The sequence below is a fragment of the Plasmodium gallinaceum genome, assembly GCF_900005855.1.
Source record: "Plasmodium gallinaceum strain 8A genome assembly, contig: PGAL8A_v1_60, whole genome shotgun sequence".
NCBI classification, from domain to species: domain Eukaryota; phylum Apicomplexa; class Aconoidasida; order Haemosporida; family Plasmodiidae; genus Plasmodium; species Plasmodium gallinaceum.
The window spans coordinates 28,035-40,534 of record NW_021628219.1 but is presented as its reverse complement, the minus strand read 5'-3'; the positions used below and the strand labels follow the sequence as shown (position 1 = coordinate 40,534).

General features: G+C 15.5%; 3 protein-coding genes across 3 annotated transcripts in view; 2 read left to right on the top strand and 1 right to left on the bottom strand.

Moving 5' to 3' along the window:
• Positions 1 to 2,170, top strand: part of PGAL8A_00078000 (mannose-6-phosphate isomerase, putative) — a gene marked incomplete at both ends in the record, with an annotated part of 2,313 nt that extends 143 nt beyond the window's left edge. Inside the window, one exon of the mRNA XM_028670244.1 lies at positions 1 to 2,170. This exon is cut by the window's left edge and continues 143 nt beyond it. Within this exon, the coding sequence (XP_028525900.1) occupies positions 1 to 2,170 (2,170 nt within the window).
• A 647-nt stretch (positions 2,171 to 2,817) lies between these two features.
• PGAL8A_00077900 (sentrin-specific protease 2, putative) lies at positions 2,818 to 8,174 on the bottom strand (the record flags this gene model as incomplete). The annotated part of the gene is made up of 3 exons (XM_028670233.1): positions 2,818 to 2,959; positions 3,239 to 6,998; positions 7,115 to 8,174. The coding sequence occupies 3 exons, from the start codon at positions 8,172 to 8,174 to the stop codon at positions 2,818 to 2,820; spliced, it is 4,962 nt and encodes a 1,653-aa protein (XP_028525899.1).
• A 2,918-nt stretch (positions 8,175 to 11,092) lies between these two features.
• Positions 11,093 to 11,464, top strand: PGAL8A_00077800 (conserved Plasmodium protein, unknown function; the record flags this gene model as incomplete). The annotated part of the gene is made up of 1 exon (XM_028670222.1): positions 11,093 to 11,464. One exon carries the CDS (start codon positions 11,093 to 11,095, stop codon positions 11,462 to 11,464), a length of 372 nt encoding a protein of 123 aa, XP_028525898.1.
• Positions 11,465 to 12,500: the final 1,036 nt, after the last annotated feature.

Sequence of the window (12,500 nt, the reverse complement as noted above, 5' to 3'; positions counted from 1 at the left end):
AGATTATTTAAAAGAATATATTGAAAATGATGATGATAATAAATATGAGGAAAATATAAATTATATAAAACAAAATGAAAATTATGCAGAACTATGGATAGGTAGTCATAAAAAAGGGCCCAATTTAGTAGTTTATAATAACACTCTTATAAAAGTAGAAGATTTTTTAAAATTTTACGAAGAAAAGAAAAATAAAAAGAATACAATTTTAAAAAATATTCTTAGGAAAATACAAAATACAAAAAAGAAATATTTAAAGAGAAATTATACAACGAAATCAGAAGACACTAACAATTTAAAAAAAAGTAATGAAGAAAACGGAAATTCAAATATCGAAAATTCTATATCAAATAGAAATTCATTAAAAGAAGAAAATGATGTAGTAAATGACGATATACAAAATAATAGTTTTTTTCCATATCTTTTTAAAATTTTGTCAATATCAAAACCATTAAGCATTCAAATTCATCCAAATGAAAAACAATCCTTATATTTAAATAGCATTAATCCTCTCTTATATAAAGATAAAATATTTAAAACAGAAATGTGTGTGTGTATAAATTCTATGAGTTTATTATGTGGTTTTATGAATATTTTCAAAATAGCATTTTTAATAAGAAATATATATGAGCTAAATGAATTCTTTTTAAACGATAATAAAAAAAATAAAAACATAGATAAAAATAATTCAAAGTCCAGTGGACAGGATGAAGAATTAAATTATACAAGAGATATAAAAAAAGAAAATAATGAACAAGAAGATATAAATAATAAATTACAAAATAATGAAAAAGAAAACGATATTTTTTTTTTATTTGAATTATTTAATCCAAAAGAAAATAAACATATTGAAGAAATTTTAACTATGCTATCTCGCATTTACATATATATAATTAATTACACGTTAAGAACTAGTAGTGACTTAAATTATAATATTGTGTCAATTATTGATAATTATGCTGAATGTATTCAAAAATATGTATTTGAAAAAAAATTTTTTTACTCCTTTTATAAAAATGAAAATTTTCTAGAAGAAAAACTTAATTTAAGTAATTTAATAAAGGAAGAAAAAGAAAAATTACAAAAAAATTTAAAAAGAAAAAAAGATTATGTCAATTTAAGTGAATTTGATATATCAGGAAAAAATGAAATGAATAAAATGGAAAGCGATGAGAATGAAGGAAATTTAATGAAATTAAGCAAATTAAATATTATAAAAGAAGATGAAAAGGAGAATAAAGTTGATAAAAATAAAATTAATATCAATACAAATGAGCATAATTCAAATAATTTTGATAAAATAGAAGAAAATGAATGTTTTTTTGTTGAAAGAAAAAAAATAAAAGCTTTTTATGAGCACATATATAAATTTCTTATTCATAAAATTCTTTTAGAAGATAGTAATGTATTAAATAATTGTATAAATTCAATAATAGATAAAAATGAAGTATATATTTCTTTTATGAATAGTGGAGAAAATTTAAAAAGAAAGACTGAAAAGTTGTACAAAGATGCATGTTTAAAAAAAAATTATGAAGTTTTATGTAAGGAAACTGAGGTTATTATTATGCATAGTATATTTGATATTCTTAAAAATGTTTCTAAACACTATATGAATGATGGAGGTAGAATTTTTATTTTTATATTACAATTAATAAATTTAAATGATGGAGATGTTGTTTATATAAAACCAGGAATAATTCATTCATACATATCAGGTCACTGTTTGGAATGTATGACTAATTCTGACTTAGTTATTAGAGGTGGATTAACAAATAAAGAAATTGATAAACTAAATTTTATTAAATATGTAAATTATAAAAATAATTATCCTGTAATTTTAGAAAAAGAATTTATAAATTATAATATTGTATCATATAGTTATCACAACATGAAACATTTCAAAATATTATTAATTACAATTAATCCAGGAGAAAAAATTAATTATTTGTTTTCAGAAAAAAGTTTTACTTCATGTATTATTATGTCAACCAATAAAAAAGTTAAAATAACAGGAAACAAAAATGATAAAAAAAAAATAATTATTAATAATGTTAGAAATGGTATGGTATTATTTATAGCACCAAAAGTAAAAGTTAGCATATCAAATTTTTATTCAAATGTTGATGATGGAAATAAAGAATTTGTAATGTATTGTGCAACATCTTAAAACAAAATTTTTTTTTTATTTTTATTGGTTGTTTTAAAATCTTAAATGTAAAACTTTTTTTTTTTTTTTGTATGTGTATTGTTTTTATATGTATCTTGATATATTTATATTTTCTTTATGTTTTATGGAAATTTACTTATTTATTTTGCTATTTTATTTATAATTCATTTTAGTTTTCTAATAATTTTATTTTATATATTAGTTGATACATTTTTTTTTTTATTATTCTTTTTTGTTCATCTATGAATGATAAAACTACATTTTTTTTTTTTTTTTAGTTTTTCCTTTGATATTTTTTCATATGTATTAACTTTTACTTTTTTACTCCTTTTTCTAATTTCTGAAGTATTAAAAAAAAAAAAAATAAAATAAGGAAAAGTAATTAAGCTTTTTAAGATTATGAAGAATTTCATTTTTGTAAATATAAGTAATTGATTTTATGTTCATTTTATAAAGTATTTTATTTATTTATTTATTTTTTTATTAATATATATATATATAAATAAAAATTTTTAAGTATAAACGTTAATATTTAAAAAAAAAAAGAATTAAAAAAAGAATATAAATAAAAATTTGTAGCAAATATATATATAAACAAAAAAAAAAAAAATTCAAATAAGAATTTTGTCATATTAATGATTTACAACTTAATTTTCTTCATCTGCTTTCTTTTTATATTCATTATTATAGTTCATTAAGAATAACAAATTCAATGCTTTAATATGATTATCTGATTTCCAATTAATAACGTCTTTCATATATAAAAGCATTTTTTTCATTAGCTTTCTTCTATAAAATTGAAATAATAAAATAAAGCAATAAAAAGAATAAGTAAGAAGAAAATAAGTAAAATATAAATATTAATTTTATAATTAAAAAATGAAAGTAAAATATTTTATATATACAAATTTTTAGAAATAGAAATATTTTCAAAGTATATAATAGTATAATTATATATAGTTATATATATATATATATATATATATATATATATATATATATATATATATATATATATATATATATAGTTATATATATGTGTGTATATATATATAGTTATATTTTTACTTTATGCTTATATCTTTTTGTCCAAACCAAGGAATGGTTTTGTTAATATTTGATTTTGAATAAACATAGTTATCAAAACTTTCATTTGAAAAGTTAAAATGAAATTTCTGATTTATAAATTTATTTCTTATTTGTTGTTTAAATGGTTTAATTAAATCATTTTCAACTAAATGTTTATTCAAACATAGATGCAAAATAAATTGAATAATATAAATACCACAATCATAACTGTTATTCTGCTTGGGAATAATATTTGGATAAATAAATTTAAAAAATATTTTTTGAATATCATTTTTTTTGTTTTTCATTTCTTTTTTATTTATTGACATTTGATCTAATATAAATAAATGCTCTACATATTTTTTTAATTTTTGTAAAATTTTATTTCCTTTTACGGAAGGTAATAAAGAATCTAGATATATCATGTATGCTATTTTAATATTTTTATTTTTTTTTTCGATTTTTAATTTTTTGGTTTCATTTATAAATTCTTTATGATTAAATTGATTTATGTGGTTTTTTTTTAAAAATTTATTTTCAGAGGATAATATACTTGATTCACCTATATCACTTAGACTTTTTTGAAATTTATTATAATAATATTTCTTATTTTCATTTAATAAACTTATATAGTTTTTTAATATGCTGTATTCGTTTTTTTTTAAAGGACTTTTTTTTAAAAAAAATGACTCCGATGATCTGTTTCTAAATTTATTATATGAATTATCAATTTTTCCTTTATAATTAGAATTATCTCTTACAAAAATGTTCATATTGTTTTCTGATTGTTCATTTTTTTTACAAATATCTTTCATATAATAATTATTTTGTTCGTTAATTTCGTTAACACTTTTATTGTATTTATAATTTTCTATATTATTTTCTATTTTTATATCAATATTATCTTGAGCATTATTAAATGGAAAATAAAGCAAAACTAATGACCAATGAGTGTTTTTTATATTAATTGGAATAAATACGTATCTATATTCGTATATTTTTTTTTTCAATTTTTTAATCCATCTATTTGTGTTTATATATGCTTTAAAAATATCATCATACAATTCTATTTTTTTGTAAAAAAAAGTATTAAATATATATATATCATTTTTATCCTTATCAAATTTTAGAATAAATGAATAAATATAATTATTAAAAAAATCAATAATAGAATCATCAATATATTTAGATTTATTTAAACGAAATATATTAAAGTTGTCTATTTTATAATTATTTAATTTCCATACATTTTTTTTTTCTAATGTTTTTTTATTTATATAATATTTCAATATCTCTGTATCTATTATTTTCTCTTTTTGCATAAATTGTAATTTTGCTTTTTCAATTTTAGAAAAATTCAAAAAAGTTGTAATATAAAATTTTAATTTATCTGTGTACCTAAAATGTCTATAATTACAATAAATTATTTTTATAATATCATAAAATGTATTTACTTTATATTTTAAAAAAAAACAACTTAAAAATTCGTTAGATTCATTCATTTTTTTACTTTCATTGTTATTATTTCTTAATTCCATTGTATTATTTTTTTGAATTAAACTCATTTTACATATTTCATTTTTATTACTATTACTATTATCTTCAATATTAATATTATTGTTGTTATCATTTATATCATTTTGTTTGTTATCCTTATTAATATATTCATCAATAGTCTTATTATTATTATCATTATCATTATTATTATCATTATTATTATCATTATTATTATCATTATTAATATCTTTGTAATTACTATTATTATTATTATTACTACTACTACTATCTATATTATTATTAATGTTATTATTACTACTACTACTATCTATATTATTATTAATGTTATTATTACTACTACTACTATCAATATTATTATTATTATTACTACTACTACTACTATCAATATTATTATTATTATTACTACTACTACTCCTATCAATATTATTATTATTATTACTACTACTACTCCTATCAATATCATTATTGTTATTATTATCATTATTAATGTTATTAATATCATTATTAATGTTATTAATATAATTATTATTATTATTATTATTATTATTATTATTATCATCAATATCATTATTGATATTATTATTATCATCATTATCATTATTGATATTATTATTATCATCATTATCATTATTGATAATATTATTACCATTATCAATATTATTATTATTGCTATTATTACTATTATTATAGCTGTAATTATTTATAATATCATTATTATTATCATTTATTTTATTATTATTATTATTACATATTTTAAAACTATTATCATTATTCGGATTATCTTTAAAGTAATAATTTCCCCATTCTTCATAACTTGCCTTTATGTAATTCTGATTTATGCACTTATTCTTTATTTCTACTTCATCATTCACATAAAAAAAATTTTCACAGTCATTTTTTATTACAGAATCATAAACAAAATTCTCTAAAACATTTATTTGATTGTTATCTTTTATATTTTTGTTATTAGTATTATTTTCTTCACTATATATTATTTCTCTTTTGCTAATTTTATTTTTAATATCAATAATATCACATTCATCATTTTTTTTTTTTTCAACCATAATTTTTTTATCATTAATTTGAATATCAAAATAATTTTCAACCTTATTAATTTTTCTTTTTTTTGTATTATTTATCTCTAAATTATCATTTTCATGAATGTCAATTTTAGAATATTTATTCACTAATTTTTCTGTTGATATGTTACAATCTGTTAATACATGAATGTTTTGTTCTTTTTCATTATATATTTCTATTTCATCTTTAAGTATGCCTTTGTCATCAACTGTTTCGTTATTTATATCTATATTATCCTTATATAAATTTTCTTTTTCATTTTTAAAAATATAATTTTTCTTTATTTTTTCATATTCATAACTTTTTTTTTCATTTTCAGACTCATAATTTTTTTTTATTTTTTCTAGTTCATAATATTTCTCTTCATTTTCTAAACTATATTCACCTTTTCTACTTTTTCCCCTTTCTTCTTTAATAGTTTTCTTTTCTTCAATTTCTTGTTCTTTTTTTTCATATTTTTTTTTTGTTCTATCTACTATTTCTTCATCTAACTGAAAGTTAAAAATTAAATGATGATCATCAATTTCTTTTTTATTTTTTAGTTTACTTTCGTTGTGGTAGTATTTATGTATTTTATTTAAATATTTTAAAACACAGTCACTTTTATTATCATCAATAATTGATTTATTAGTATTATTTTGATTTTTTTTATCTTTTAAAATTTCATTATTCTTTATAACATTTTTCTCATTTTCTTCCTTTCTTATATTTTTTTTTCTATTTTTTAGAAAAACATTGTCGATATTATTGCAATTCAAATTGGAGTTTTTTAATTTTTCAATATTTGACTTTTTACATATGACATATTTTTGTATCATAATTTCTTCTTCTTTTTTTAAATTTAAGTTTAATAAAATCCATTTTACTTTTAAGTTATTTCTTGTAAATATATTAAAACTTTTTTTTTTATTTCCTTTTATATCTGATTCACAATCTCTTGTTATAACTTCCGAATCACTAAAGAAAAGATCATTACTACATATACTAATATCACTTTCATAATTTTCTAAAAAACAACGTGGTAAATCATCATTTTTTATTTTACGTATGATTGATCCATATTTATTTTTTTTTTTTTCTTTTGAGCATTCTTTTTCTATAATTTCATATTTTTCATCATTCAAAAATCCTTTTATTTGTTTCAAAAAGTTTTCATCTTTACCTACATAATAGTATTAATAAAAAAAAATAAATAAATAAAATAAAAAAAAATAAAAAAAAATAAAAAAAAAAATAAAAAAAAAATAACAATATACATTAAAAATTATGTATATTTACTTTGATCTATATGGGCAAATTGATTCATGAAAATATTTGCAGGTTCATGAAAATGAAGAAATAGAATTTTTATTTCATCATCATATTTAGAACTAATTTTTTTATTTTCTTCATTTTTAATATTATTATTTTTGATCATAATATCATCTTGTAAGTTGGATAAAGTATTTTCCTTCATACTAATTTTTGAATAAAAATAATTTTCTTCATTAAAAGATTGTTGTGAATTTAAATCATTACTTTGATTAAAATTATCTTTATTTATATAATCTATGTGATATTTATCTTTTTTATCTTTTCTTCCCTTTTCTTGATTTTTATTTATTTTTTGTTCTAAAATAGTTTTCAAACAATTTAGAGTTTTATCATCTGGGTTACTCAGTTTCGTATATTCAACAGTTGATAAATCATAACTGCAATTTATACTATCAAATAATTTTGTTACAAAAATTTTTTTTGATATATTTGAAGAATTTTCAATTTTCACTTCTTGTTCTTTTAATTTATTATTTATAGGAATATCTTTGTAAGAAGGTGAAAATTTATTAATAAAATTATTATCTTCATTATTAACTGAGTTATTATTACTATTTTCAATTTTTACTAGATATTTTTTATTTGTTTCTATAAAATTATTTATTTTATCATTATTTACATTCCTCTTTAAATGCTCATCTATATCATCTTTTTTTTTTGTATATTTACATTGTACTTCATATATATATATTTCATTATTTTTTTTATTTAAACATAAATATAATTTTGTTTTTTTCTTTTTATAAAAATGATAGAGATATTTATTTTGACCTGAATTATTTTTATTTGTACTGGGATAAAATGAGATAATTTTGGAATTACCGCAAATATATGAAATTAATTCAACGATTATAAAATTATTATTATTTTCATCAAGTTTTTCATTGTTATCATCTGATGATAATATTTCACATAAATTGTTTGTAAATGTATCTTGATTTTTTTTTTCTTTTTCAATATAATTGCAATTATTTTTATTTTTTATATCATTCTTAAACCTACATTCTTTGTTTATATTTTTCATATTTTCCTCATATAATTTTTAATAATATAATATTAATATATGATTAAAATTTAATATTCCTTTTTTTTTTTTTTTTTTTTTTTCTATTTTACCAACATATTTATGTTTTAAGAGAAAAAAAAAAAAAAAAAAAATTTTTTTTTTTATTGAATAAAACGGTTCTGAATTATTCTAACCCCTTTGGATATAAATAAATGATCCTTTTAAAATTAAAAAAAAAAAAAATGGAAATATAAAACAAATGTAAATATGTGTAAAAATATATAATTACATAAATTCATACGAGTTTTATATTATGAAAACTTATTTTCCTTATTTATTAGAATAAAAATTTGCTTCATATTTTTGTAAGAGTGTTTTTTAAAAAATCAATATCAATATTTTTTTTACTTTATTATGTTAAATTCTATTTAAGTACATTATATTTTTTATATATTTTAATATATATAATTTTCCTATACCTTATATTAATATATTACATTTCTATTATATTTTATATATTATTTTGTTTTAATATTATTTAATGTTTTAATTATTCTTTTTTTTTTTTTTTTTAATTGTATTCTCAAAAAAAATATGAATATACATTTATTTACATATGCTTGTGAATCTATATATTTATTGACATTATATATGTATATCTATATATCTATATATATCTATATATATTAAAATCTATGAAAAAAATAAATATATATATATATATATCTTATATATATTTTAATATATATTTCTTTACCTGATTGGAAAAATTCTTAGAAGTGAAAGACAAAAAATTTGTTCAAATTTAGTTTGCATATGTTAAAAATTAAGAATTTTTTCTTATTTTTTTTTAATAAAGTACTGCTAATTTATCTAAAAGAATTTAAAATTCTTTTAAATTTAAACTATGATTCATTTCAATGATAAATTCTATTAATGATAATTTTTTTTTATTTTTTATTATATTATGAAAGAAGTTTTTTTTAATATTTACTAGACAAAGATTCATAAAAAAAAAAAAAAAAAAAAATTATTAACAAATAAATATATTATTATGAAAGTGTAACAAATTAAAAAAAATGTTTCTAAATAAAATATATATATATATATATATTTTTGGGATTTAATTAACATTTATTTTTGATTTTCATCTGTTTCATTAATAAAAGGAAGATCATATTTTAAAAAAACAAATGACATTATTCTGAAAAATCTGAAGCATTATAAAATATCTTTAAAAATTAAACGAAAAAAATGAAAAAATATTATTTTTAAAAATATAATAATTATTAAAAAAACATTACAAAATGTAAAAAAAAAAAAAAAAAAAAATATTGTTTTTAATCTACATATGTATAATGATTTTGTTTTTTAACATTACAAAAATTATATATTTTTCTTTAATATTTTAAAATATTTATATAATGGGATAAAAAAAATTATGAAATATATATTTGTAAATTATATATATTTAAGAAATATGTAAACATTTTTTGTAAGTTTTTATATTTATGTAGGAAAGGATGATTGAGTCATATTTTTTTGTTTCAATTTATATTAAATATTATGTGTATTTTTTTTTTTTCATAGAATGCTTTTATTAAAAATTAAAAAAAATATTATTAATTTATTATAAACATATAAGTATATTTAATTGTATATTATTATTTTTTTAAAATTTATTTATTTTATTTTTTTTTTTTTTAATGGAAATTAAACTTAGATTGTGCAATAACTATTAATAATCACAATTTATAAGTAATATTTTAATATATATTAAGTTTATTATTTTAATATGTTGTATAAATTTATGAAAATTTAATTGTTTATTATTTTCATAAGTATAAATATTTTAATTATTATCATTTATTTTATTTTTTTTTTTTAATTCTAATTTTTAAAATTATATAAATTTAAAAGTAAATATTCCCCTTTTTATTTATTATACAAATAACATTATATTTAATTATTTTATTTTTAATTATTTTTTATAGTTTTCTTTGATTTTTTACATTTTTAATTTTTATCTATTTTGTTTTACTTTTATATTTCTCAACGGTAAGAAGATTTTATTATTTTCTTTTGGATTCAAAGTAATTATGTGAGTATATAATAAATACATACTTATATAATAAATACATATGTATATAATAAATACATATGTATATAATATATATATATATATATATATATAATATATATATATATATTTTACTATCATATCTTAAAAATATAATTAAAATTAATTTTCTTTTTTTTATATATGTATTTATTTTTTAATGATTAAGAAAATTATTTTTTTTTTTTTTTTTTTTAGTTATTAACTCGAAGCATTATAAATTAAAAATACAAAAAAAAAAAGTATATAGGAATTCTTTTTTATAAATTGTTTATTATATTTATGATAATTTATATTTAATTTGTTTTCTTAAATTATTAATAAGAAGAATACGAAAGGGAAAAATAAAGAATTTCAATTTTTATTAAAAAAAGTTAATTTAATATAAATATACCAAATAAAAGAAAAAAAATATTATATTTTGGTTATTTTTATTTTTTATTTTTTTTTTTTTTTTTTGCAAAAATAGGAAAATCTTTTTCTTAATTAAAAACAGAAAAAAAAAATACATTATCATAAAAAAATGTAAAAAAGGAAAAATTAAAAGAAAAAAGTTTTAAAATAATTTCATGGGCATTTAATATTCTTTATATATTAGGACTATATAAAAATATTTAATTTTTAAAATAGGAATATTATCAAATTTTTTTTATTTTTTTATTTTATATGATTCAAATAATGTACATTAAGATTAAAAAAAAAAAAAAAAATAATATTCTAAATTTCCATTACAAATTTAATATATATGTATTTAATTTCACAAAATTATTATATTTATATCTTTTTTTTTTTTTTTTTTTTTTTTTTTTTAGAAAAAATGGATATTAATTTAGAGGAAAGATCTTATACATCCCCATTATTACGTTATATATACAAAAAGAATTACAACTTAAATAAAAATTCTAAAGGAAATAATAACGGATTCATACCATTTAGTATAAGATTGAGTAGCTTACCTATAAAAAATGCTAGTGATAATAAATATATGTCTAACATAAATTCATTAAATGTAACTAATTTATTGCCATTATCATTATTTTCAAGTTATAATAGTAATAACATGAGTTCAACTGATATTTTATTTTTACCAAAATTTTCAACTTTTCTTTTTTTTACTATACCTATATTTGTTATGTTACCCAATCTAACCTTATACACAAAACATTGGTTTTTTTTTGCACCTAAATAAATAGTAAAAATTGTTATTTTTAAAAAAAAAAAAAAAAGAATATATATATATATATATATAAATACATTTTACTTTTTTTTTTTTTTTTTTTTTTTTTTTTTTCATTTAAGATATATATAAGATTCTTTCCTATTTTTCTCTTATTTATTTAATTTTTCTTTGTTGTTTATATTACTATTAAATATTTTCATTTAAGATATTATATAAGATTCTTTTATAATTTTCTCTTATTTATTTAATTTTTCTTTGTTTTTTATATTACTATTAAATATTTTCATTTTTTTTTTAATTATTATATCATTTTCCTTTTTTATTCTTTACTTTGATATAACGTTTTTTTTTTTTTTTTTTAAAAAACATGACAAAATTTTTTATTTTTACTCTATTAAATTTTCATAAATAGTTGCAAATTATTTTAATATATGTAAAAACTATGAATTGAAAATAGACCAAGATTTAGTTAATATATATATATATGCTACCCGATACTTGATAAATTTAAATACTATTTATTTTTGTATATAAATAATATTTACAAATAGGTTTTATTGAACTAAATTTTGTATATATGACAAGATAGTAAATTTACAAAAAAATAAATTTAGAAAGTTTAAAATTTGTCTACATAAATTGAAATTATCTATTTATGAATAGGTATATTTTAATATAAAATTTATTTTCTTTTAGTTGTAATCAGAGTTAAACACTATTAATTTTTATCAGATTATTAAAAAAAAAAAAGAAAAAAGAAAAAAGAAAAGAAATTTTTTATTAACTTAATGATTACCAAAAATAAGAATATGATATAATTATTTTATATTGCTGCAAAAGAATATGTAATATATATTTACATATATATATACCTTTACAAGAAAAATTAAGAGAAAAAAGAAAAATCAATCGACAATGAATCTATAAAAAATTTAATTTTTATAACATCATATTATTTTTATTTTTATTTTTATTTTATTTTATTTTTTTTTTTTTTAAGTAAAAAAGTCAATTTATGTTTAAAATTTTTTTGTAATTTCTTTTT